Here is a 27210-nt window from a genome sequence, read left to right on the forward strand (position 1 = left end):
TCTGAATGTACTCTTTCCACGAGGCCAAGTGAGAAATCGTAAGTCAGCGTCCAGAAATTTAGCGTGCCAAACTCTGAAATCAGTTAGGTCTTAGAAGGGTATTTTCTTGTTCCTCATTTCAGATCATTATGCTTTTACCACTTTGGAAATGAGAAAAGTAGGCTTGTTTGGCTTTGTTCTGCCGCAGAGCTCTGTCCAACTCGGTTTCCACCAGGGCCCTTTCTTTGCTCCTTTTCCTTTATCTGTGTGGTCCCCTAGGTCCCTTCAGCTGAGACTTGAAAGGCCCAGCTCTGAGCCTTATAGGAGGAGCTCTAGTGGTTAGTCTCGTCCTCTCAATTTTAGGTAAATACTTCTCAGAAGCAGTGAAGCTAAGTGTGTGGACGCACTGGGTAAATGACAAAGTCCAATGTCAATGCAGATTTTGTTCATAATTATTACTTATATTAGCTCTTCAGCCACGCTGCCTTGTCAGTAAAGTATGGGACAGGAAGGGCTTTGTGCCATTGGCTACATTTCTTTCTCCTCGGCCAGGTGGCTGAAGACGAAGTGAGTGATAACAGTGCCGAGTGTGTGGTGTGTCTCTCGGATGTCCGGGACACCTTGATTCTGCCCTGTCGTCACCTCTGCCTCTGTAACACCTGTGCAGACACCCTGCGCTACCAGGCCAACAACTGCCCCATCTGCCGACTGCGTAAGCCCCAGAGCGGCAGGGGGACTGGTGGGTGGGAGAGAGGACAAGAGGACATTTACAAAACACTGAAACGTGCTGCTGCTGGATCTGACAAACGGATGCGCGCTGGGAGGGATCATGGTTTCTGTCTGGGCTCTTGTTCATCCTTAATCCTGCATCAGGATGTCCTGATTGCCTGTTTTCTTCTTCACAGCCTTCCGGGCACTGCTTCAGATCCGAGCCATGAGGAAAAAATTGGGCCCCTTGTCCCCAACCAGCTTTAACCCCATCATCTCATCCCAGACATCTGACTCTGAAGAGCATTCAGTAAGTTGGGCTCAGAACCACGGCCCCTCTGAAGCAAATGCCTCACTGGCTTTTTAAAACTTTTCATGCTTCTCTACATGGCATTGCAGCAAGGAATTAGACCCGGGCATGCTGCAGTATTTAGCAAGCCGGCTGAGAGCATGCGTTAAAACCAACTTATTACTGTGGAAAATTGAATATTGGTCATGAAAACCTCCCTTTTCCTCCTTGGGAACTTGGTGTCCAGTTAATGTTTACCATTCCTAGAGCCATCTGCTTGCAGTTTCACTCCAGCGAGGTTCAACTCGAACTCCCCCAGGCAGAAACAATGGGATGATTATTTTGGATTTAAATACAATTTATTATCTTTATTTGAATCCTGGAAGAAAGTAACTGTTTTTCTTTATCCTGTTTTGTGACCTCAGTGCCTGAGATAAAGTAACTGACTTCAGTTTCCTAGTGTAAGTGCTGATATTAGGGTGAAACCTCAAAGTTTTGCAGTTAAAGAGCAGCAGATACTGTCTTTCTTTAGATTAACGCACTGCTGGGAGAGATTATTATTTAATGAATGGTATTGGGATAATTATTAGCTATTTCGGGAGGAAAAATTAGTTTAGCACTTTACTCCTTACCAAATAAATTCCAGCTGGAGTAACTAGTTAACTATATTAAAAGCATCAAACCAAACAAACATTACAGCAAACCAAGCAAAACATTCAAAACCTAGAATAAATTATAGATGATTATTTAGTTGACTTTGGTTTGGAAAGGATTCTCTAAGCTTGAAAGCAAGAACCATACATTTTACCACCTAAAAAGTTTAGCACTTCAGAGGTCTAAAAGGTAACCAAAATTAAAAGTTAGACAACAAACAGTGGTTTTTTAAAAAAAGTATTTACAATGTATGTATCAGAGGAAAAGCTAGTGTCTTTGCCATAGTTCATATTGAATAAAACAGTAGATAAATGGGCAAAGGGCATAAACAAAACATACTCAACATAGAATTTTTTAAAAAGTTCAATCACATTAAAAATCAATGATATGCAAATATGAGAATACCGTTTTCCAACTTTCAAATTTTAAAAACTTTTCTTTTTAGCGATTCTCCCTGCTTTCGGGGAAGCAGTCAGAATAGGTCTTCTGTATTACTTATAGGAGTATAACTAGAAAAGGCACTGAAGAAAACAAAACAGCAGAAAACAGCAGTATATATCAAGAGCCTTAAAAACATTTATACCTCATCATCCAAGAGCTAGTAATTTAATAACAAGAAGATAATTTGAAAAAAGGCATTCAAGGATGTTCATCAAAACTTGTTCACGATAGGATGTGTTAGACACAACTAGATTCCCAGCACTAGGAGAATAGTTAGAAAACTTAGGGGATCTATGAGAAGGGGACGACATACATGAAGAGGCTTCGGAAATGAAGGAAAATATTTATGTTCTGGCCAGGAATGGTGGCTCACATCTGTAATCTTAGCACTTTGGGAGGCCAAGGCGGGAGGATCAATTGAGACCAGGAGCTCAAGGCCAGCCTGGGCAACATAGTGAGATCCCATCTCTATTTTTTTAAAAGAGGAAAGTATAATAAAATAAGCAGAATATAAAATTGTTATTTACAGATTGATCAAAACTGTGTAAATAGTACACAGAAAAAAATGGGAAGAAGAGACACCAGAATGCTAACAAAAGTAACTTAGGGTGATTTGATTACTGGTGATTTTTTTTCCTTACTTTTATGTATTTTCCAAATTTCCATTATAATCGGAAAAAAAATAGAGACTATTAAGAAAAAGCTTACCAATAAGCAGGATCTGCAATGTGTGGTTCTTTGATATTTTATCTCTGCTTCTAGTACAGTTGTTCTTACCAGACCCCCCCATCCAAGAACAGATATAAAACATTTTTTTCAGTGTAAAGTAGCATGATCATGTCATAAAACAAAAAGGATCTAATTAATTTTTCAACCTGTCTCTGTTTCCCCTAGTCCTCAGAGAATATTCCACCAGGCTATGAAGTAGTATCTCTTCTGGAGGCCCTCAACGGGCCCCTCACCCCATCCCCAGCAGTTCCTCCACTTCACGTGCTTGGAGATGGCCACCTCTCAGGAATGCTCCCTTCATATGGCAGTGATGGCCACCTGCCCCCCGTCAGGACGATCTCGCCTCTTGACCGCCTGTCTGACTGCAGTAGCCAGGCACTCAAACTCAAAAAGAGTCTCTCCAAGTGAGTAGCCAGTGCTCCACACTGTTGCCCCCGGAATCCTTGATGAGATGCTTCAACCCTCCTTGGTGCTGGTCCACATCCTGGGGACTTAGGGCAGAGTAACCCTCTGGGCTGTTCCCAGAGCTGCTTGCGGGAAGGTTATCCCATCCATTAAGAGATGAAAATAAGATGGTATGTAGGTACTTAGGAAAACTCTGATGAGACAAATCTCTTATGTATTCTTCTTTTTTTTCAAGGATAGGGTATGGGATATAGGGAAGAGGACGCTGAACACTGTGGACAGGGCCTTCTAGGCCCATGGGAGCATTGCTTAGTCCAAAGACTGAAGGAACCTTATGATCCATATCTCTTAAACATCTAAATCTAGCTAGGCACAAATCATGACAAGGTTTCTGTGGCAGAGTAAAGGGCAGGGTATTTTACAGATGAAAATATTGAGACCCTGTAAATGGCAGTGGTTTTTCCCAAGTTTAGATAGCACGTCATCAAAGGAGCTAAAAGTAAAACTTAGTGCTTCTGACACCCAAAAGAGGTCTCCATCCCTCCCTGGTTCTCTTTTCTATGTCCCTAGTCCTACTTAAGATTTGGGTTTCGAGCCAGGCAAGTTAGCCCAGACCTACTCAGCTCCTCAGGAGGCTGTACTCCTCCTCTGTTAAAGCGTCAAGAGGATCGCTGAAGCCCAGGAGTCCGAGCCCAGCCTGGGAAACATAATGAGATGCTGTCTCAAAAAAATAAACAAACAAAAAAGATTTGGGTTTTCCCCTCAGCTCCCCTTGTAGTAAGTACTGTTCTTTAAGTGGACGTTGGATATAGCTGCTTTTCCACGGGACTCCTACAGATCCATTTCCCAGAACTCTTCCGTGCTGCATGAAGAGGAAGACGAGCGCTCCTGCAGCGAGTCGGAGACACAGCTCTCTCTCAGACCGTCCGGTCAGCATCTTGGAGAGGTAATGGACATTCTTCTCTTCTTGGGTGTTGTACTCCAGGGACTTTCCTCCTACCTGCATGCCTCGTCAGGTCCCTCTCCTCTCATTCACTCATCAAACACCTTGTCAACACCCTCTGAGGCAGTGGCAAAGGTTTCACTGGATTCATGCATTCAATTGTGTGTGCAGCCTGTATTATTTGCCAGGCACTGTGCTATATGCTGAGGATAGTAGCTGGGACACTACAAAAGTCCCTGCCCTCGTAGCATTTATATTCTTGTTAGCTGGGGTGGGGGTGGGGGACACAAAAGACAATAAGTAAAAAAATACACGTGTGCCAGATGGTGCTGTGGATCAGCATGTGTGACGTGTGGGAAGGGAGTGTCACGGCTGGAAGTGGGGGCTGCCATTCTTAAAAAGCGGTCCAGGAGCTTTTGGGACCAAGGGAAGTGGGAGACCTAGCTATGCAGATATACGAGGAGAGAGGGCCCTAGGCCTGGGAACAGCAAGGAGAAAGTCCTGGGGGTAAGTGGGGGGTGCCGGGAGGCCCATGTTGAAGAATGGAAGACAAGGCTGGAATGTTCTACTCTGTGCATCCCACAGAGACCTCACTTAACAAAGGTTTATGCAGCTTCTCTCTGTAGGGCACTGAGCTAGGTACAGTGGGGCATAGGAAGGTAAATAAAGTGGTCCCTGCCCTTAGGTGCTCAGGTCTGGCTGGGACAGGACATATACATGGGAATAGCATGTGCCTGGCACATTGTTCTTGCTCAGTAAGTATTTGTTAAATGACTAAGTAAATTTTATAAAAAAGAAGTGTGCCCAAAACAGAGACAATGAATTGCTGTGTCAGAGATGGAAAAGATCATTGTAAGTGGAGGAAATCAGAAAACGTGTTATGGAGGAGTAGCATTTTAGCTAAACCTTGAAGTTTTTTAGACGTGGAGAAAAAGGTGAGAGAAACGTCCATGTGGAGAGCATGATGCATGCAAAGGCGCAGAGCAGGAAGTCGGGGCTCGGAGCAAGCCAAGGGCACAGTGAGTGCTTCACTCCCCAAAGGCCCACCCGACCGCAGCGTGCAGCCTGGACTAGACAGGAGACAGACCCAGCCAGGAAAGGGTTTCGGTAGCCCAGGCAAGAAGGACTGTGTGACAGGCCGGGCACGGTGACTCACGCCTGTAATCCCAGCACTTTGGGAGGCCGAGGCGGGCGGATCACGAGGTCAGGAGATCGAGACCATCCTAGTTAACATGGTGAAACCCCGTCTCTACTAAAAATAGAAAAAATTAGCCAGGTGTGGTGGCATGCATCTGTAGTCCCAGCTACTCGGGAGGCTGAGACAGGAGAATCGCTTGAACCCAGGAGGCGGGGGTTGCAGTGAGCCAAGATCACACCACTGTACTCCAGCCTGGGCTGGGCGACAGAGCAAGACTCCATCTCAAAAAAAAAAAAAAAGTGAAAAAAAAAAAAGAAGGACTGTGTGTACTAAGACAAAAGAGGAGCGCCTGGAGGAAAGGGAAGGGATTATGGAGACACAGTTCGTAGAACTTTGTATCCGTCTTGGATGGGTGAGGCTGTGCACCCAGATGCCTGGCAGGTGGGGGCTGGGATCGGAGGTGGGGGTGTGGGAGGAGCAGCAGGCTGGGGAGCAAGGTGGTGTTTGTATCAGAAAGCAGCTGGGCAGGAGTTAACTGGGGTCCACGTGGAGATACCCTGCGGGCAGGAAGGCCTCTGCTGGCTTTGTATGCTTTTGCCGCAGAAGGAAAGCTGATCATAATCCTGGGGAAACCTGGGGTGTCCCCATGTCACAGCTGCAGGGTGACCTGGGTCACCTGAGCTGCAGTCTTTGTATGGCCGCGGCAGATGCTGTGCCCTGGGCAGGAGGTGTTGACTGAAGTGTGTGCCTCCCCTGGGAGGCGGTCATTCCAGGCTTGGGCTGAGAAGTGAGGACGGAAGAGAGAAGCTGCGGCCTCTGCATGCCACTCAGTCCCTCCCAGTGTCGCCTTTCCTCCTCATCTCTACCCAGACCTCCGCCCTGACCCCTCCTCCAGCACAGGTGACTGGCGCTTGCTCCATGTCCTGTTGTGTTCCCCCACAACCCCCAGGAATGTGGTATGACTCCAGAAAGTGAGAATCTCACCTTGTCGTCATCTGGAGCTATTGACCAGTCATCTTGCACAGGGACGCCTCTGTCATCCACTATTTCCTCCCCAGAAGGTACATAAGCAGCGGGGAGTGGCTGCATGTCCTTGCCCCTTATCCAGCCCACAGTGTCCTGGTATTTCCTCCGGGAAGGGACATGGGAGTGGCAAGCTAATACCTGGACTGCATGACAAGTAGGCCCTGGCTTGAGAGGGAAGAGGACTTGCCTTCCTACCATGGGATAGCGGGCTTGCCTGTAGCTAGGGGGGTGTCAATTCTCTCAGCCCCAGTCCTGCTGTAATGAGGTTTCCTTTAGCATTATGACAGGGAAAAGCAAATGTCCTGTCCCCGAGGCTGAGTTCTGAGCTCTAAAATATAAAGGAACAGAATTTTGGAAAACCGTAAAGCTAAAACCACTTTTAGGGGAGGACAAGATACGGCCACTTCACTCCTCAATGCCTGAATGCGGGGAGAGGGGTCTGCTCCCCAGAAAGCTTGCAGAAGCCCTGCCTGACCTCCAGGCTCCTTTCCCCATCCCCTGTCTCCAAAGGCCCTGCCAGCAGCAGCTTGGCCCAGTCTGTCATGTCCATGGCATCCTCCCAGATCAGCACCGACACCGTCTCCTCCATGTCTGGCTCCTACATGGCCCCTGGCACTGAAGAGGAGGGAGAGGCTCTCTCTTCCCCCCAGCCTGCCAGCAGGGCCCCCTCAGAAGAAGGAGAGGTAAGGGAAGGGACGGGAACTGCCCTGGCTTCTCTGTTCTTTGCATACATGTCCAAAGTAGCATAACCAAAGGTCTGCCATGCATGGCTGCGAAGCCCCCAAAATGCCAGGAGTGCTGCAGAAAACAAGGCATTCCCTTAGGTCTGACCCTCCTATTTGACACCAGTTTTGTTCTGAAGAGGGTTTGGGTTTGCTGCCACGAGAGCTTGATGGAAGAGCCTGTAAAAACTGTGCTCTTCTGCAGGGGCTGCCCGCGGAGTCTCCAGACAGCAACTTTGCTGGCCTCCCAGCTGGAGAGCAGGATGCAGAGGTAACCCCAACAGCACAGAGTGGTGCCCCTTCCCACAGCCAGAGGAGTGCTGGCCTTGGCTGGGGATGCCAATAAGGACCAGGGCCGGGAGGCTGTGCTGACGAAGCCTTCCTAGGGGACATGCCTAGATCAGTGAGAAGTGGAATGTGGGTAGAGATGAGAGCAGCTGCTCCCAGGCCTGTGGACTGTCCGGTGAGTGGGGCCACTGGTTCCCAGGGTCACTGGTGTGGAGTGAGTTTGAGAGGGAACTTTTCTCGCCAGCCCCTGGCCTTGAGAATATATTGTCCTTCATTCCACTAGTATTTACGTGGGGGACTACGTCACAGGTGCTCTACGGGTGCTGGGGCACATACAGACCTATACAGACCTGTGTGGCGAGGTTTCTGCCTACCCCCAGCCCACTGCACCCATCTAGGAGCCCAGTCTAGCAGGCAGACAGGACCACAGTTCAGTGTGAGACGTGCCCTGACCGTGGTGTGCTGTGGAACGCCGGCTCACAGTGAGAGCCCTAGAACTCTTCTTGAGCCAACTCCTCTCGATGGAGGATCTGGATGGGGTTTGGGATCTTAAGGGATTTCTGAAAGTCTTGTGATCTCACAGTTTGCTCTTTCATTTAGTAATTTTTACGTCCACCTTAGAGAAACAGTATCAGCTACACTATTAACGAGGATGTTCCTGACAGACCGTTCTGAGCATATATGGGTAATGTGGCTCGGATCTAATCCCTATAGGCAGATGGTGCCTCACCAAGCAAGGTCTGCCTTTACTCAGCCTCTGAGGCATATTAAACACAGATGGAAATATATGCTATTAACGAGGCGCTGGAGTTAGAGACCATTAGGATGATTAGTTTTGTCTTCAGCCAATCAGTTTGCTCATTTTGCCACTTCATAGACTCACAGGGCCTTCCTTCTGTCCTAGGGGAATGATGTTATAGAGGAAGAGGATGGGTCACCCACGCAGGAAGATGGTAAAAGATCTGGTCCTTTACTTCTTTATTTATCTTTCTTTCCTGGGTATTCTTTAAGGGGTAAAGAAAAGGGTACTGGTATGACTCGATGGCACTGCTCGGTCGTATGGGGCTGTTAGAGGAAAGATCGTCTTCTTAATGGTACATCAAAGCAAGCAGGGCATTGATGACCTCTATGACCTCCTCAGCTCTTTCTGGGCCTTAGAGCCATGGATGTCAGGTGCGGGTGCTGCAGGAGATACATACAGGTCCATATTTACCTGAAGTAGATTCGGAAGCTCTCTAAGCAACTCCCATCATCAGCCGCCCTGCTGCAGGTTTTCAGTGGAGCCCCACAGAGCTGTTCTGGCATTCTCAGTGTTGAACAGCAGTAGCCATTTCTTCCACTGGGGGGAGGGGGAGGACTATTTGGCAGCTGGTCAGGTCTTGCTTTAGTTAGGAGTATGGCCGACATTACTGTAAAAGAGGACTCTCAGGAGCCGGCAGACGTGTTAAAGGCGTGGTCAAGGAAACAGGTCCAGGTTTCTTCAGGAGCTCAGCTTAGGCAAGTATTTTAAAGGCTGTTGTAATAATCTTCCTTTACCATAATTCAGGCCTCAGTTACATCTTCAGTTGGAAGAATGTTGTTTCCAGTAAGGCTAGAAGAGAAGGAGTGGCCCACAGAGCAAGGACATAGGAGGAAGAAGGGGCAGGAAAGTCTCCCCCAAGCAGGGAACACTATGTGTTCCAGGAGCCAGACTCTTCCGCCTGCTGCTCTGAGGCACCTCCCTCAGGGGCACCTCCAGAGCACACGTATGCCCGGCCTGGATGCAGACGCGCCAGCAGATGTCCTCCTGTTGCTTCTGCTTTAGCGCTGGCCATCGCTTGGGAAGTGTTGGAGGTGTGCATGTGGACCTGACAGCTCCCGCCTGGCCGAGGAGCTTGAAGGAGAAGGTGGCCGCCAAGGCTGCCTCCGTCAGCTCTTGCACCCCACCCAGCCCAAGGGGGTTTGGAGTGTCACCAACTCAGCTGATGACTTCAGTGCTTGAGGCTCTAGAGTTACCCCTTGTGATTGTTTCTCCCATAGAATATTTGCTTCTAAGAGGTGCATTGTGGCCAGGTTGTTTCACCTGACATTCCCTAGCCCGTGGAATGGATTTGTTTTCTTCTCTCTGTTTCACTGAGAAAAAAAGAGGGGAGCTTGATAAAAAACAACTTTTAAAACTTTTCGCTTCCCTTCTTACATGTCTGTAGATTTCTGGTTAGCCACCTAAAACACACTGAAAATAACAACTCAGGTCTCATAAGAAGGGAAATCATAATTTTGTGAATATAGTCATTCTGATTTGATATGCAAAATTGTGGACCCTAAGACCTTTAGTTGTTGTTTCATGTACTTATTTTGCAGAGCCATGTTGTCCTAAACACACCCAGCTCGCACCCAAGGCAGATGCAGGCATGAGCAGGATGCCCTCCCCACTGGCCCTCCCTAGCTTCTGCTGGTTGGTCGCAGCCTCACCAGCCTGGCCTCTGCCCAGCTCTGCTCGCTGTAGTGTTCTTTGTTGAGCCTGTGTCCCACAGCCCTCCTCAGTGATCTGACTTGTTAGGGAACAGCAGACGGAAAGGGCTCTAGGGAAACAGCAGGATAGTGCGAGAACACAGACATGCCCACACAACGTGATTCCTTTCTTGTCCACTCTTTATCCACTTAATTATTGTCTTTTTTTTAACATATGATTTGATTTTTTTTTGTCTCCATCCTTAAGATTTTTATTTTAAGTACAGCAATGCAGAGAAAAACACAGCCAGCCCCTCTCTAACTGCATTAACTCCGTTGCAGGCCAGAGGACATGCGCATTTCTAGGTATGGAGTGTGACAATAACAATGACTTTGGCATCGCAAGCGTGAAAGCACTGGACAATAAGCTGTGCTCTGAGGTCTGCTTACCTGGTGAGTGGCAGTCTGCCGAACATGAACTTGGTGGGAGACGATCCCTGTGCTCTTACCCCTGCTCTCACCCTGGTACACCCATCTCCTGCCCTGCAGTTCCTGCCAAGAAGGCCTGGGGTGTGCTAGTGCTGGAGACCAGTTGCTGAAGGAAGTAAGAAGGCCTGGGAGAGTCCTTGAGCTTTTTGCAATGAGCCAGCCTTGCTCTGAGTGAGAATATTAGGATAGGAAGAAAGAAGCAAAACTTACGATTTGGCCTAACCACTCTCCACCCCACATCACGGCCTTGCAGGTACCATGTCAGGTGGCCCAGTCTTGTTTTCATCAACAAAAAGTTTGAGCAGACAGACACCACCTCTCTCCGAAGGTCTTGGAAGGATTGCCTGCGCCCTTTAAAAGTGAAGCTGTAGCTCCTCAGAAGACATGTGTTTCAGCTAGGATCAGAGAGGAATGTGAAAGCCAGCATTTTAGAGGCTAGGGAATGGCTCTGTGATCCAGGGAGCTTTGGGTTCCCAGTGGCGTTGTACATACTACTGGATTTGGATCCCAGTGGAAAGGTCAAGTTAGGGCTCCTCTCTGCTCCCTGGAGCTGTAACTTCACAGGTGATGAGGTTGTCATTGTGCCCCTTACTCCTCCTCCTGATGCTAAACCCAATCTAGGTAATGCCTTACACAGGATCGTGTTAATCACACTTGGAGCACCGAGTGCCTTTTTAGTTAATGTGCCCGTTCAAGGGCTCCAAAAACTGCTTTTCTAAAATCCACATCTTGCCCAAGTGGACTCAGTCAAATGTCCCCTCCGGGTTTCACGACAGAAATTGTCCTTCAGATCGTGTTGTTTGAATCCTCGTAAACATTCCCTGAACGAAGACTCACTTCAGCTTCGGAACAGCCACATCCCGGGTCCAGTGCTTTACTCGCTCAGCGACGTGGCTGGAGCGACCTCTGTGGTTGCCACTCTCCATCAGCCTGTGCAAGACACAGTCCAAGCACGTTCTGGCCCCACACAAGCTTGTGGCAGGGGAAGCTGGAATTCTCTAGAGATACTTTCTCCAGCCCTTCAAAGGGCTTTCTTGAGTCATTTTCTATTTAGTTTGTTCTAAAGACACTGCCCAGGCCTCTTCATCTTCAGTGAGACCAAAAGAGGCAGTCCCCTGCTTCTCCTGCACAGGCCCAGGGAAGACCCCCTTCCTGCCTGAGCGTGGAGGAGGGAGTGTTGACCACAGGGCCAGCCTCCTGCCAGTTAGGCCTGGACTGGAGCTGCTGGGGCCCAGGGGCTGCTTCACTCCCTGCCTTCCCGCTCCTGGCCTGGCTTCCATCTGTCCATTTGTGTTTCACATCATTTTGCCAAATGTAAATCTGTCTGTCTGGTTTGTTTATTTTCTAAACTCATGTATGTTCTCTAGACTTGGTATGAAAGTTCATGTTCACTCCGTGCCAGCACTGTCCTCCTCGCCAATGCTTCACCCCGTCCAAAGCTTGCTGGGCACGCACACACGTGGGAGGCGTTCGCTTGGGGCTGTGAGCAAGGCTCCCATTCCTAATTGGCAAGGGGCTATATTCAGGGTACTAAGATCTTCTGAGAAAAAATATTTGTGAGACCGTATTAATTTCTGCTTTACAAAAATGGGAATGCTTCTGTGGCAAGGGCTATGGAAAGGATTTGGTTTTAATTGGCATCCTCCGTCAGTAGTTGGGTGAAAATGATGTCTCTGCCTTAGCTGTGCCCTGTGTCTGAGGCAGCTCTACCCTGGTCAACCCCTTACTTGGCTTTAGGAGAGAAATTTAGGTTCCTGCCTCCCTCGAGGGACTCCCTTACTCACCCCTATTTTTTTGGCAGAGGGAGCTGCTGGGAGTTGTTTTAGCCAACAGTGCTAGTGGAAACTGAGCTTATTCCTCCTCTTCCTGACTACCCTCAGCTCACCTGCTTGTTGATAGTTACTCCATGGGATCACGGGAGGAGAGTGAGGACTGGGAGGAAGAGAGAAGCCCTGGGGTTCCTTAGGGTGACTTGTGGAGCCAGCTATTTAGAGATTATGGTGGGCTCACAGTTTGTGCCAGACATGAAATCAAATGTCTGTGGTGGCTCTCGGAAGAGGGCCTCAGGTATAGGCACGGTTAAGTGTCCTATTATATCCTCACCAGAGGCCTCAAGATGAGGGGCTGTATTCAATATACTAAGATTTTCCAAGAAAAATATGTGTGAGACTATATTAATTTCTGTTCAATAAAAATGGGAATGCTTCTGTGGCAAGGACAATGGAAAGGATTTGGGTTTTTTTGTTTTTGTTTTTTTTTTGGTTTTTTTGAGACAGAGTCTCGCTCTGTCGCCCAGCCTGGAGTGCAGTGGCGCGATCTCAGCTCACTGCAACCTCCACCTCCTGGGTTCAAGTGATTCGCCTGCCTCAGCCTCCTGAGTAGCTAGGATTACAGGCGCATGCCACCATGCCCAGCTAATTTTTGTATTTTTAGCAGAGACGGGGTTTTACCATGTTGGTCAGGGTGGTCTCGAACTCCTGACCTCAGGTGATCTGCCCACCTCGGCCCCCCAAAGTGCTGAGATTACAGGTGTGAGCCACTGCGCCCGGCCATGATTTGTTTTTAATTGGCATCCTTGGTCAGTAGTTGGGTGAAAAGTGATGTCTCAAAACCTCTGGTTCCCTTTTTACTTGACGGGGAAAAGCACATCTCTAGGCAAAATGTGTCTCTGGTTCCACTGTTAGCATCACACTGGTAGCAAATTTGCTGGAGAACTCTCTGGAAGTGTCTGCTGGGTTACAGACAGGAATAGCCACTTTGGTAGGTCCCGTGGAATAAATAGGCCTCTTCATACTCAGCTGTAAGTTCAGCTTTCTCTCCTAGGGCTGAGATACCGCTGTCTGTCTTGGCGCCTCATTGCTCCTGCGGCCAGCTCTCTCCCCATCAGGACAGCTGCACATGCGCCTGGTCTCTGCTTGAGTCTATTTCCCTCTTCAAGCGGGTGCCACTCCCTTCATGGAGGGCCAGTGGGAAATGGAGCCCGGGGTGCAACCCATGTTGTCCCTGTGCCCTGCACCTTGCTCACGGGCTCTGCCAGGAGACCCGGCTGGTGGCAAGGACTGAGAACCTTGTTGGTTCCCATCCTCACCACTCTGGTAACACTGGTGAGGGGCTTAGAGGCACTTTTGTCATTCTAGCCCCTCTCCCCCTAAGAAGTTTCTGGGTCTTCCTGGGCCCCAAGACCAAGGGTGGATTTTTGGTTTTTCACTGGGGAGTGGTGTGTTCTGAGATTGCTTCTGAAGGGAATAAAGGAAGGAGATCTCAGTTGACAGGTGTGACAGGTGGTAGTAAGACTAGAATTGCGAGACCACGCTAAGCAGATGTGGCTCTGAGGAGTTTGGTGGACTGTTACACAGGTGGCAGGAAAGTCATCGTGGCAAGTGATAGTTATATGAAGGCTTGGGGTAGTCAGTGATGGAAAAAGGCAAAGATAGGCCAGGCACAGTGGCTCACGCCTGTAATCCCAGCATTTTGAGAGGCTGAGGCAAGTGATCACTTGAGCCCAGGAGCTGGAGACCAGCCTGGGCAATGCATGAAACCCCGTCTCTACAGAAAATACAAAAATTAGCCAGGCTTGGTGGCATATGCCTGTGGTCCCAGCTACTCGAGAGGCTGAGGCAGGAGGATCGATTGAGCCTGGGAACCGGAGGTTGCAGTGAGTCAAGATCACACCACTGCACTCCAGCCTGGGAGGCTGAGAGGGAGTGAAACTCCATCTAAAAAAAAAAAAAAAAAAAAAAAAAAAGGCAAAGATAATTTGGGTCTTTTTAGTGGAAATACAGATATAATTTTTAAATGACTGCATTCCACTGGAATGAGCATATCCAGTGAAATCTAAAAAGGTTTGTGGAGACCTAAAATTGAATTCTCTCCTCTTTTTGAGAGGCCTCAAAACCCAAGACTAAGATGCTACTTGCACTTTGTGGGCACTAAGGAAAATTTCAAACTAAGTTTCTCCTTCCCCTGGAGAGCAACTCTACAAAGACTGTTACAGTCCTTATATTTAATAAGTGGCTTCGTAGAGGCAGGAAAGGGGCTTGTGAAATTTTCCTGAATGTACTCCCAAAATCTACCTCTAGAGGTCTCTTCATACTCCCGTTTTTGATATCCCAAAAACCAAGACGTGAACGGAAAGCACCTTTATCTATTTGCCTCTGAGGATTTTAAATCTCTATGCTCCATTTTTTGGCTGGAGGGGCCTGGACTCAGCCAGACAAAATGGCGGCACCCGCTCTGGAAGGCCCCTCAGCACCCACACTGACTTTCCACAGCCAGGCTCACCGTGAGAATGAGGCTGAGGAGAGAGCAGCAGCAGGGCTTTGCCGTGGGCCCCTCAGGGTCCTTGCCAGGGGAAGGTGCCCCCCGCTTGCTGCAGGACCTCCCTCACCACAGAGCATACCAAGAGGCCAGGAGAGCAGACTTCAGATCTGATTCTTGAGTCTTCCACAAGTAACCGGTTCTGCCCTGGCTAAGGCTTCTATAGAATAGAAGGTTGGAGTTTATAGCAAGGACTCCTGTGAATTCAGAGTCAGGACAGCTCTCTGGGCAGCCTCTCCCGCCCAGCCTTCCATGGCTTGCTGGTGGTGGCGGCAGTGGTGGTGGTGGTGGTGCTGCTGTTTTTATTTGTGCATGCATGTGTGTCTTCTCTCTTGTTTACCATTTGCTTTTGGTCTTTCCTACTGAACAGCCGCAGCTCCGGAGTCCTGCCCCATAAACATTGAGGAATAGGTATGAGATCTACCAAATTATATAAATGAACAAACAGCTCATTTTATTTTGGGTTCCTCACTTTAAAGGCAATATTAATATTGCCTTATATTCATCCTGCCACACTTAGACACATAGTGCCACCATTAGAGGTGAAAAAAAAAACAACTTGACTCATGTCCCAGGCTCCAGTACCCACCCCCAGGGAGTAAAGATCCCAAATTCAGTTTGGATGAGAGAAAGAGATCCAAGACTCTCCTGTTCTCACTGTTGCCCTGGGGTCAAGCACCAGAGACTGTTACTAGAGCCTGAGGTGGATTATTAGCACACCAAGCCATTGATGGAAATCAGCCATTTATACCTGCTGACTCTACGTGCCATTAAAGGGTTTCATGTCCTGGGCTGGCCTGAGGCTGACCCTGGACACTTGTGAGTGGCCTCTCTCAACCTTACGGCCACACTCTGCAGTTGGTCAGCCTTGTCCACTGAACAGGTCCTCCTATGGGTCAGGTGTTGTGCTGGGCTCTCGACTGCAACAGTGAAGAAGTCATGGCCCCTGCCTAGGAGGAGCTTCGTCCCATGGAGGAGCTCCAGGACCTAGCGGTTTCCGCCGTGTGAGGCATGTGTGGAGCCGTAGTTCAGATAGCACTACTTAGCTGTAGTGCAGGGAGCACTTAGGAGCACACTGGGCCTCACCCGCCCAGAGATGCCTCGTGGGGGGGGGGCACTGGGAGACATGGCTTGGGAGGCCCAGTGTCCGGAGGACGACATGCCTTCCCTACCCCAAGGAGCCAGGGGGCCCTGAGAGCGGAGGCAGCCGAGGCCCAATGCAGGAGCGCTCTAGCCTCACTGGAGGGAGGGCACTGGAGGGAGCGAGCTCATCTGTGGGCAGGAGATGAAGAGGACTCCCAGGGGAGAGGCGAGATGGCCTGGAGGAGCCTGAGCACAGGCTGTTCTAGGAGGCAGATACTCACCAACACTCGCATTCTCTCATCTAGTCCTCACAGCAAGCCTGTGAGGTCAGTGCTCATCTCCCATCTGATGGATGAGAAAACCAAGGCCCACAGTAAATTGATGTGCCCAAGATCACACCGTTGGAAGCTGGGAGTGGAGCCCAGGTTAGTGTGACTACAGATGGAGTCACGACACGGCTAGGAAGTGAGTCCACAGGAGGTTGTGGAGGATTGGATCCAGAGCACAAAGGAAAGAGAAGCACCAAGAATGGGTTTCCAGACAGGCGCTGGCACTCCTCATGTGGGGGCAGCAGCAGATTTGGGGAGAGGATGCATTCAGTGGTGGTATCTGTGGGACACCGAGGCTGTCAGGCTGGTGTCTGCTGGGCTGATGGCACCAAACCTCAACAGCTGCATAGGTGCAGGAGGAGAGGAAAACGGCAGGTGATGGGGACTGGAGTCTCACACTGTCCTCCCTCCAGGCAGCCTTCCATCCCAGCAACCCTGCTGGGTGGCCAGTCCTTTCTTGCCCCACCTGGGCCCCCACAGAAAACATTAACACTTGGGGCCAGAATGAACAGTCTTCTCACTTCCCCCCACCTCTTCCTGCCCTGATGAAAATAGCTCAGCGAGGCCCAATTTCCTTTTCCTGTCTATTGTAACCTATAGGCAAACTTTAAAACCAAGTAATTAAAATACAAAAGTGGATCCCAGGGTAAGTTCGCAAAACAAGGAACATCTTTCATGTGCCTCCCTGTCCGGGAGCCACAGTGGCAGTGACTGTACCTAGCCCAGGGGGCAGGAGCAGGCTCTGCACCTGTCAGCACCTGCTTCTCTCCGTTCTCACGCATGAGTGCTGTGGCTCGCACCCTCATCGGAGTCTCAGGTGACGTGCATCCTGCTCCTTCTGTGCCGGCTCCTGGGCTGCCCTGCTGGAGACACCATCTGGATTTAGCCAAAGGTCTGGCTCCTGTAATATTCATTTTCTCTTCCCCAGGTGCCTGGCAGGCTGATGACAATGCTGTCAGTCGGAATGCCCAGCGCCGGCGCTTGTCATCCAGCAGCCTGGAGGACTCTGAGACAAGGCCCTGTGTGTGGGGCCCTTTGGCTGTCTGAGCCCCAGCCTCTGCACTTGGGCTCCCCTCCTGCCCTGCATTCCATCCATCCTCACTCAGCTGCTGCCTACTGGGCATCCTCAGCAAGATGCTGGAGACTTTTCACCCTCCTGTGACAGCTGTTACAACCTGTAACCACAATCCCTCACCTCTCAGAGGGAACTGGAGCCCTCCTTTCTCCCTGTGACCTAAAGCCACTCAATGAACTGCAGCTCACGAGACCCTTTGCAGGGACTCTGGAATGTCCCCACAGTACCTTGATGCTCAGGTGGAGCCTGGGGTCCATGGGCTAATTTCTTACACATCTTTTTTCTCTTTAGGGGGTAGAACAAGAAGGCTTAGAGTTTTGGCAGCTTTGTTACAAACATCCCTCTGGCATTTGCTGGTCTCTGGCACATCATAACCAATTGGAAACCTGTAGTTTGGGGTAGGGCTGGAGGACCGCTCCTGTGAAAAGGGAGAGCCATACTGCACGGATGTGGCGTTTCCCTCCACAAGCACTAGGAGCACCTTTCTCAAGGACAAGAAATGGTAGCAACCAAAAGGTTGGTTGAAGGAAACAATCCTTCCTTCTGGTGGCAGAGCCAGTCTTCTGGGCCTCAAGTGCCTGTCTGCTTAAGAAGGAGCTCTTGGCCTGGCTCAGTGGCTCACGCCTGTAATCCCAGCACTTGGGGAGGCCGAGGCGGGCGGATCACGAGGTCAGGAGATCGAGACCATCCTGGCTAACACAGTGAAACCCCGTCTCTACTAAAAACACAAAAAATTAGCCGGGCGTGGTTGCAGGCGCCTGTAGTCCCAGCTACTCGGGAGGCTGAGGCAGGAGAATGGCGTGAACCCGGGAGGCAGAGCTTGCAGTGAGCCGAGATGGCGCCACTGCACTCCGGCCTGGGCGACAGAGCGAGACTCCGTCTCAAAAAAAAAAAAAAAGGAGCCCTTGAATCTGAGAATCCCCCAGTTAAGATGATTTCCCTTAAGGAGCATTTCTCCTGATCAGGTGCATTCAGGGAGGCCTGCGACTCCATCCTAAGGTGACATTTCAAGAAACACATGTGTTGACCACCTCTGTGTGCCAAGCACTGGGTGAGGAGTGGTCATATATTACCATAATTCATCCTCACTCACCTGGGAGGTGGTATTCTTGTCCCTGTTGCCCCCATCTGTACCCCCTTTTGTTAATGGTTGAGAGAAATGTGGACCAGTGATTCTCAGTTTGGTTCCCGGGTCCCCAAAGGAAGTGGTGGGGAGCCTTGAGCTAAGTTCAGGCAGCAGCATGTGGCCAGCAGCAGTGCGCTGGGAACAGAGGTTGGAATCAGGGCTCAGGGCCTTCACTTCAAGGGCCCTCCCCATCCTCCATGTGTTCCTCCCTTGCCTTCCAGAGCTGCTGAACCTAATTACTGAAGGGAGAGATGGAGCCAGGCACATGCCGATTGGCAGTTCAGAAACAGTGTTCTGTTCATGTGCCCTCCCTGCCCCGGTCCAGTGCGAGGGCACAAATACAAGAGCTGAAACAGCATGGCTGGACTGTGAGGTGGTGGCTGCTCCGCCTTCCTCAGCGTGCGTGTCATCAGTGGATTCCATGTGGCTCTTAGATGTGTTGTCTACTGACCTTTGGAAAAGGTGGTGGTTTAGTAGGGCATGAGATTATTTGGAAAGCAAAGCTAGGAACAACTATTATTTGTGAGGTTGAGATGTGGGAGAGCCTTATATAGGCTATGCCCATTGTGGTGGACTTGTCTTAGGGTTTGGAATTGTTACCCTAAAAGCTTTTTGGCCGGGCACAGTGGCTCATGCCTGTAATCCCAGCACTTTGGGAGGCCAAGGCGGGCAGATCACCTAAGGTCGGGAGTTTGAGACCAGCCTGAACAACATGGAGAAATCCGTTCTCTGCTAAAAATACAAAATTAGCTGGGCGTGGTGGCACATGCCTGTAATCCCAGCTACTCGGGAGGCTGAGGCAGGAGAATCGCTTGAACTCAGGAGGTGGAGGTTGCCGTGAGCCGAGATCGCGCCACTGCACTCCAGCCTGGGCAACAAGATCAAAAAGATCAAAACTCTTTCTCAAAAAAAAAAAAAATTCAAGGCTGATTCCAAGGCAGATAGCCTCAAAAAGAGCCTGGTGCCCAGGGGGTCCTTTGCTTCTGTGTGGCTGCAGAGGCCAGGAGTGCAGTGACTGTCTCACTGCCTAGTGGTTGTGGCTCACATCCTGCCCTGATGGAGGGGAGCCCGTCATCCACCCTCTCTGAAATACTGCAGTAGACTTTACCATTTCAGGCCCCACCTAATGTACTTTCCTTCCCACTACGTTCTTCCCGCCCCTTTCATAGTTAAGATGCATAAGCTGAGCAATAACCCCACTTCCTGATTTCCCTGAAATATGAGCCCGGAAGCAGCAGGCGACAGGGAGCTTCCCTTACCCTGGGGTGGTGGCACACAGACCACCTCCTGTCCTGTCCCCTGCAGGTAGTATTCACAGTGTGGTGTTACCTGGGAGGAGGGAGGAAGGAGCTGAGATGAAGGAGATTCAGGTAAACAGTAGCCGCAGTGGCCAGGACCCCCTTCCTGGAGGATCCCTGTCCTTCCTGGCAGCAGATGCTCAGTCGTCTCCTAGGGAGAAGCACGGAGAGATTCCTCAAGGCCTCAGTCCCATGTCCAAGGCATACCTAGGTTAGAAATGTCCTTTACTTGTTTCTCAGTTACTATTTCTCCTCTTCCTCCCTCCCCCTGCCTTCTCTTGGCTGTCATTTAGCTCTCTGGCCCACAGAAATACTCCATCCAAGGAGTTGGTCCTCAGTCAGCCTGATGAGGACAGGTCAGTGGCCAACCCTTTTGCCCCAGTCCTTCATCTGGAGACAGTCACATAGTCACGTCAACAATTCACCCAAAGAGAAGAGGTGGGGCCTGGGAACCACAGGGCACAGCCTAACTATGGAGACCCAGGGCTCCTTCCTGCTGCACTAGGCCTGTGCTCTCCCTGTTGCCTTCAGGTGGTGTGATCCCGGCTTCCTCACAGAGCCCTGTTTTCCTTCTGCCCAGCTCCATCCCACCAGTTTCTAACCGCCGCCCCCCACCCCCCCGCTGAGGCATCTCCTGGGCACAGACCACCACACTCAAGCCGGCTCACCTGGGAGTTAGGGTCCTGCCCACTTGGAGTTAGCACGCTGGTTGCTCACTTTGCTTTGGTCTGCACACCTGGTGTGTGCATGTGTATACTGCCTGTGCCATCTGTGTACCCCTCTCCCTGGAGTACACTTGTGGTCACACTACAGTGGGGACATCAAGAATGCAATATTTATGGATTGCTGCATGATTCTTAAAAATGAATAAAACTTTACAAGGGAAGGAGAGCTAACTGCAAAGTGAGCTTATCTGTGAAAGTTTCTGACTTTCTCCAGCACTCTAATATTTTTACTCAAGAGGATCTGCAGTTGGAGGAGTGGGAGAGGCAAGGGCTAGGGAAAGGCATGTTGGTGGGGGAGTGATGCGCCGTAGCCGGGCCTCCTTCATGGTCTGGGCACCCGGCTTCCCGACCCCAGCTCTCCAGCTCCTGGGCAGAGGAGGGGTAAGCAACCCAGCCCCCACCACTGCCTCTGCAACCGCCTTAAACCGGAGAACGTCCAACCCTGCAGCTCCTCAATAATTAAAGAGCAGGAAAGCTGGTGACAGGAGGGAGGCCAGGGAAAGGGAGGAGGAAGGGATACAGTCCCCTGAGTCCCTCTACTCTTAATCCCTGTCAGTTAAAGGTTGGTGAAATTAATTGGGCAAATGACCCCGCTAGGAGAATTTGACAAGTCCATGACTTCAGAGTTTTACCCACGGGCTCTGGTTCATCAGCTGTCTCCAGAGGAGTGAGTGCGCTTCTGCAGAAGCCTCTGGAATGTCAGCTTCCTGGAACCTCGAGGATACGGGTGGGGAAGGAGCTGCTTACTGGGACATACTGGATTACCCTACCCTCTTGGTGTGTCTGCCGCCTCTGTGGATGTAAGCGGCAGGTGGCATCGGAACGTCAGACCTGCCTGGGACACCAGAGAAAGACCCTAAGAGTCGGGGGAGAGGGAAAGGCTGCAGAAACATGAGAAAGTGCCACTTGTAGCGGAGAGGAAAGAAAACCTCAAGGATACGGTTCCCGAGCCTGAGCCCGCTCCCAGCCTTAGCCCCCCAACCCCAGGCTCTGTCCCAGAAGCAGTCGACGCCTCAAAGCGACCGGGACAGGAAGGGGGTGGGGGCGAGAGTCGTGCTTCGCCAGGACGAACGGATCCATAGCGGTTCCCGGTGCCGCGGGCCGCGCGCTTCTCCGACCCCAGCGCGGGGCCCTCGGGCGCGAATGAGCCGAGCCGGGACGTAGCGGCGGGTAGGGGGTTGGGTGGCGCGGGAGAGGGCGGCAGAAGGAGGGAGTTGGAAGAGAGTTGCCGCCAGAGAGAGTGGCAAGTGCCCGCGGTCTCCTTGGAGACGTGCTGGCCAATGGCAGCGGCGGAAGCTGTTTATGGGGGCGGAGCGTCGCCATGGCAGCAGGAGAAGCCTTTGCAGCGGCTACTTAATGCCGGTCCCGAGGCCGCGGTAGCTCAGAGAAGCGCCCGTCGGGCGGGGGGCGCGGCAAGAGGCGCTGGCAGGGCCCCCGAGCTGGGGGCAGAGAGCCGCAGGGGGTGGGAGCAACTTCTTCCAGAACCTTCCTCTGGCCTGGGCTGCGCTCTGAGCCAGGTAAGGGATGGGGAGGGCTGCAGGCCAGGGGGAAGGGTGGGCGACGGTACCAACCCTCTCTCTCATTCGTCCTTGACGGAAGTGGTGGGCCCAGGGACTGACATCGGAGAAGTCTGGGGGAAACTCGCCTCCTGCCCCCCATAACTGTTCCGTCCCCTTCCTTCCCGATGATCCCCTATCATAATATTCCTTTTCAAGGATCAGAGGACCTCCTCCGCCCCCGCCCCGTCGTACTGCCCTCCCAAACTTCTCGCCCCGTCTCCATTTGTTGCGAGGAGGAAGGGGGTCCTGATTTCCTGCTCTTCGGGAGAAAAGGATAGCCTCGGATGCCCCTACCCTCTTCCTTTATTTGGCGAATAAAACCTCCAAGAGGAAAGGAAGAGGGAGGCGGATCTGGTGGGGGTGGGACCCCAGGGCCTTGCTTCTGTTTCCCAGACCTCGGCACTAAAAGATCCTCCCCAGCTGCGGGGATGATGTTAGAGGAGGCGTCCCCCTACACACACTGTCCCCTCTGGGGTGGGGTAGTGCTCAGCTCCCACCGTGGTCCTCGCAGGCACCACATACTTGTTCGGAGGAGGTGCCCCCGGGGTCGCGAGATGGAAGCACGCTTCCGGGAGGCCGTTTAACCGGAGCTGCGGGACTCAGCGGGCCAGAGAGCGCGGCGGGCCACCCCCGGCTCAGCCCGTGGATGCTGACCGCCCCCTCGGAGAGTCCCCGCAGACATGGCGGAGAGCTGGCTGCGCCTCTCGGGAGCCGGGCCGGCGGAGGAGGCCGGGACGGAGGGCGGCCTGGAGGAGCCCGACGCCCTGGATGACAGCCTGACCAGCCTGCAGTGGCTGCAGGAATTCTCCATTCTCAACGCCAAGGCCCCCGCCCTGCCCCCGGGGGGCACCGACCCCCACGGCTACCACCAGGTGCCAGATTCGGCGGCGCCCGGGTCCCCCCTGGCGGCCGACCCCGCCTGCCTGGAGCAGCCACACACGCCGGGCAAGCCCACGTCGTCGTGCACGTCGCGGAGCGCGCCCCCGGGGCTGCAGGCCCCGCCCCCCGACGACGTGGACTACGCCACCAACCCGCACGTGAAGCCTCCCTACTCGTATGCCACGCTCATCTGCATGGCCATGCAGGCCAGCAAGGCCACCAAGATCACCCTGTCGGCCATCTACAAGTGGATCACGGACAACTTCTGCTACTTCCGCCACGCAGATCCCACCTGGCAGGTAGAGGAGGCACGGGCGGCGGCCGCTCCCTCCCCATTCCCTCCTCGCTCTCCACGCCGCACTGGATTCATATCCCAGATCTGCAGGCCAAGTAGGCTTGGTGCGGCCAGGGCCCCAGAAGGGAGCACTGCAAAGGAGCCCAGTTCTTGCAACTGCCCCTCCTTTGACTGAGAGAGAGAGAGAGAGAAGGGAGAATGTCCAGAGGTGGAGGGCTTCAGGGGTGCAGAGGCTGAGATTCAAGGGGAAATAACCTGCCATTCATCCAGCAGGCCCAGGCCAAAGACTAGGGCTAGACTCTGCGTGGACAGAGTCTCCTTGGGGAGAGCGATGAACTGAAGGCACATTCTTGTCCCAAGTCCTAGAATTCCTAGACACTGCCCTGCCCCGGCATGGTTTGTCAGGGCCGGGAGTCAGAAACGGAAACTAGAACGAGGCCTCCCTGCCAGGCTCTACGTCCTGCCCTTTTGCAGTTGGCTTGGGGAGGGTGGAATGGAAGGGGTGCTGTAGCACGTGAGGACCAGGTATGTCCCAATGGAAGGTGGAGGGGTAAGGGGCCTTCCTAAAGCTGCTGTCCCAGCCCCCCACCTCAACCTCTGCTCAGTTTCCTGCTTCCAACCCCCGATGTCAGCCAACCTCCCTGGGGGGACAATTACCTGAGCCAGGTGCCTTCCACTGGGGCTCTGCCTACCACACTGCCTTCATGTTCCACGTCTCTGGAACCAGGCACTGAGCAGCCAAGGGGCCCAGGCCACCATGTAAACATCCCAGCCTTGCTGCCAGGCGCTATCCACCCACCTGCCCTGCCGTCCCAGCCCAGGAACCCTGTCCCCCAGCAGGCTTTGGACAAGATTAAGCACCTAAGAATGGACAAGGCAGGAGGATGGTGGATTTGAGGTTGAGTAGGCAGTGCCCTAAGAGTCTTCAGCCATCACCATCAAGGGCTAGTTGGAGGCAGAGGCCCCCCAAGGACGCCCAGACTCTTCCCTGAAGCACCCAAAGCAGGCAGGCCACAGGACCACAGTCCCAAGCCATTTCCAATGCCCCTGACCCTAGAGCAGTGTCATTTGTAGCTGCACCGAAAAAACAGAGACCCTCAGCCCCACCCTACCCTAAGCCTGTGCAACTGGGCTTCGAAGAAACGGGCCCCAGGAATGAATGCTATGCTCTTAGCTCTTGGCTGGGTAATGATCAACTGAGCCTGGAGTGGGGGGAGGGGGCCGTGGGGGGTGAAGGCTCAGGCCAGCAGCCGGCTCAACAAACAAGGAAAGTCATCAGATCCCCCACCTCTCATCCCTGCGCTCTCTCTCTCTCCCCCTCCCTCTCCATTCTCGGCTGCCCAGCCCCCTCCCTGGACCCACTCAGTCACAGAGAGGGCCAGCCAGGCCCAGGCAAAGGGAGACGGTGGTCCAGGCCCTGGGGGAGCCGAGGGCTTTGGCCAGAGGCTGTCAGCGGCAGGGTGAGGGAGGGAGGGCAGGCGACGGGGGTGGCACCGAGAGCCACCCTGCGGCTCAGAGCTCGGATGACTGAGCAGGCAGATATCCCGGCAACAGGGAACAAAAGCCCCCGACAGCACTCCGGGCTCCCAGTGCCCCGTGGCTGGTGTCCCAGAGCCGCAGCCGCCTAGGCAGACCAGTGTGTCTGTCCCCCCCTCCTCTCCCCTGCCAGAGAAAAGATGGGGGGCGCGCAGCAGCGCCAGGTGCCACTTCATCTCCCCGTCCCCACTGACCCTGCGGTTCCTCTCTCTCGCGCTCTCTCCCTGCACCCAGAATTCAATCCGCCACAACCTGTCTCTGAACAAGTGCTTCATCAAAGTGCCTCGGGAGAAGGACGAACCAGGCAAGGGGGGCTTCTGGCGCATCGACCCCCAGTACGCGGAGCGGCTACTGAGCGGGGCTTTCAAGAAGCGGCGACTGCCCCCTGTCCACATCCACCCAGCCTTTGCCCGCCAGGCTGCGCAGGAGCCCAGCGCCGTCCCCCGGGCCGGGCCGCTGACGGTGAACACCGAGGCCCAGCAGCTGCTGCGGGAGTTCGAGGAGGCCACCGGGGAGGCGGGCTGGGGTGCAGGCGAGGGCAGGCTGGGGCATAAGCGCAAACAGCCGCTGCCCAAGCGGGTGGCCAAGGTCCCGCGGCCCCCCAGCACCCTGCTGCCCGCCCCGGAGGAGCAGGGTGAGCTGGAACCCCTCAAAGGCAACTTTGACTGGGAGGCCATCTTCGACGCCGGCACTCTGGGCGGGGAGCTGGGTGCGCTGGAGGCCCTGGAGCTGAGCCCGCCTCTGAGCCCCGCCTCACACGTGGCCGTGGACCTCACCGTCCACGGCCGCCACATCGACTGCCCCGCCACCTGGGGGCCTTCGGTGGAGCAGGCTGCCAACAGCCTGGACTTCGATGAGACCTTCCTGGCCACCTCCTTCCTGCAGCACCCCTGGGACGAGAGCGGCAGTGGCTGCCTGCCCCCGGAGCCCCTCTTTGAAGCCGGGGACGCCACCCTGGCCTCCGACCTGCAGGACTGGGCCAGCGTGGGGGCCTTCTTGTAAGAGGCCAGGCCCTGCCCCACCTCTGGACAGTGCCCAAGTCAGGGCCCAGAACTGCCCCCCAACACAGATCCACAGACACCCCACTACCCAGGCAGGGGCTGGGCCAGGGCTCCAAGGCTGGCCCCACAGGCCACATGACCACCAGCCCCAGCTGCCATCAGATTCAAGCCCAGGAGGCTGAGAATGAGGGCCCAGGGCCCGAATCGCTGCCTCCTCTCCCCAGCCCTGCCTTGTACACACAGTGTTTCATTGCTCTGCGTCTTCCCAGCCCCAGAAGCCGGCTAAAGGGTCCTGCACCATGAGAGCAAGGCCTGGAGGGGCCCGGGTCAGGCTGGGGAGGAACAGAACTGGGCCCTCCCAGAGCACCTCCGCTTCCCCCCTCCTTCCCAAGGTCTCTATCCAGAGAGAGTCCCCAGGTACAACAAATGCTAATTAGATGACAACAAATTAACCCCCTGGAGGCTTCTCCCGGCAGAGCCTCCCTGGGGCTGGGGCAGGCAGTGGATGGGGCGGGGCAGGGCAGAAGATGGACTGGGGGAGGGGGCAGAGAGAGGACACCAAAATGAGGTGGGGGCACAGGGTGGGGCAAGGAGATCCTCTCTAAGGCCTCTGGGGTCTTTGCCTGGCCCCATCCCTAGGGGGCGGGGAGGGGACGTAAATCCCTAATCTTTAAACCCGACTTGAGGCTGAGAGCAGCAGGAAGTTTGCGTTTGGCGGTTTGGGGGCCAGGGCAGCCAAGCTGTAGGGGGCAGGACAGACAGACTAATGTAGTGAGTGTAGCTGTAGCTGAGGCTTAACTGGGAGGGACACCGAGCTTGCTGGAACTACTGGGACCAAGAACTGGAGTACCCCACGCTCCTGCCTGCACTCCTCGGGGGCGTGGGGTGTGCCTTGCTCCACCCGGACTCCCTGGGCTGCGTCCCACATCCACCCTCCTGCCCCGTGGGGCAATTTAACCTTTTCATGAAAGTTATTTACAATGAAAAGTTTTTAAAAATAAAATTTTTAAAAATCTAAATATGGACCTGCTCAAAACTTTCTGTGGGAACAGGTGAGGACTCAGTGTTCTGGAGGGCAGCGCTTCTCTTGGCTGGAGTGAGGGATGGCTGAAAGGAAGATGTGGGGGCACTTAGGGCCTGCAAAGAGCACTAACCAACTCCCCATGACCTCAGCATCCCCAGGGAGGAAGGGGCTGAGGGGTGGCTCTCGGATGTCCCCTGCAGCCTAGGCCTCGGTGCCTCCATCTGTGCAGTGGGGAGACTGGGGCCCACAGCTCTGGGGGATCAGGAGACAAAGGGAGGAGGAGTGGCCCCCGCCCCCAGACCCAGGGAATCTCAAAGGCTAAGTGTGCACTGGGCTCAGCCCCTGCTGTCCCCCGCTGTGAGGGCCTGCCCGGGCCCGCCTGCCCCAGTCAGCCATCCCCGGCCTGGGCCAGTCTCCAGCACCTCCCTCCCTTGGTCCTCTCCTGGAGGGACCCAGCCCCAGGGCCCCCACTTCCCACACAACCTGGCCCAACGCAGGTTTGGAGAGGAGGAAGGCCACCAAGGAAGGGAGTGAGCTCAGACCCATCCCTCCCACCTACACTGGCAGGAGCCAGACTACCGGAGTTCTGATGGGGAAACTGAGGCATGGGAAATTTGTGTCTGGGTGACACTCAGCCAGCACCTTTCAATCCCCTCCCCCTTGCTTTGCCCGGGAGCCACCTCCCAACTCAGTCCCCGCCACATATACACCCTCACGGGTGC

The 27210-nt window shown here is 53.2% G+C and overlaps 2 protein-coding genes across 6 annotated transcripts in view; both read left to right on the top strand.

The window, feature by feature from the left end:
• The window catches only part of RNF157 (ring finger protein 157), a 95842-nt gene extending 78423 nt beyond the window's left edge, over positions 1–17419 (top strand). For 2 of the 5 annotated variants that reach the window (XM_032176679.2, XM_032176682.2), the window contains exons 10-19: positions 532–691; positions 885–997; positions 2966–3204; positions 4043–4151; positions 6236–6347; positions 6823–6995; positions 7240–7305; positions 8227–8275; positions 10095–10205; positions 16899–17419. In XM_032176679.2, the coding sequence (XP_032032570.2) occupies positions 532–691; positions 885–997; positions 2966–3204; positions 4043–4151; positions 6236–6347; positions 6823–6995; positions 7240–7305; positions 8227–8275; positions 10095–10205; positions 16899–17017 (1251 nt within the window). In that variant the 3' untranslated portion in view covers positions 17018–17419. Of the gene's footprint in view, positions 1–531; positions 692–884; positions 998–2965; positions 3205–4042; positions 4152–6235; positions 6348–6822; positions 6996–7239; positions 7306–8226; positions 8276–10094; positions 10206–10494; positions 12520–14928; positions 14970–16898 lie in introns of those variants that run through there. The other 3 variants (XM_032176680.2, XM_032176681.2, XM_058428367.1) reach the window with 3 other exon arrangements.
• Positions 17420–21493: 4074 nt separating this feature from the next.
• Positions 21494–26483, top strand: FOXJ1 (forkhead box J1). Its single transcript, XM_032176683.2, has 3 exons — positions 21494–21711; positions 22265–22931; positions 24698–26483. The coding sequence occupies exons 2-3, from the start codon at positions 22434–22436 to the stop codon at positions 25463–25465; spliced, it is 1266 nt and encodes a 421-aa protein (XP_032032574.1). The 5' UTR covers positions 21494–21711; positions 22265–22433; the 3' UTR covers positions 25466–26483.
• Positions 26484–27210: the final 727 nt, after the last annotated feature.

Source organism: Hylobates moloch, unplaced genomic scaffold, assembly GCF_009828535.3.
Source record: "Hylobates moloch isolate HMO894 unplaced genomic scaffold, HMol_V3 SCAFFOLD_15, whole genome shotgun sequence".
NCBI lineage: Eukaryota > Metazoa > Chordata > Mammalia > Primates > Hylobatidae > Hylobates > Hylobates moloch.

What these genes read in the sequence shown, in the direction of transcription:
- FOXJ1 (XM_032176683.2), top strand. Translation starts at nt 22,434, where the DNA reads ATGGCGGAGAGCTGGCTGCGCCTCTCGGGAGCCGGGCCGGCGGAGGAG. An exon ending in ACGCAGATCCCACCTGGCAG is followed by an intron (nt 22,932 to 24,697) that starts GTAGAGGAGGCA and finishes CCCTGCACCCAG; the next exon opens with AATTCAATCCGCCACAACCT.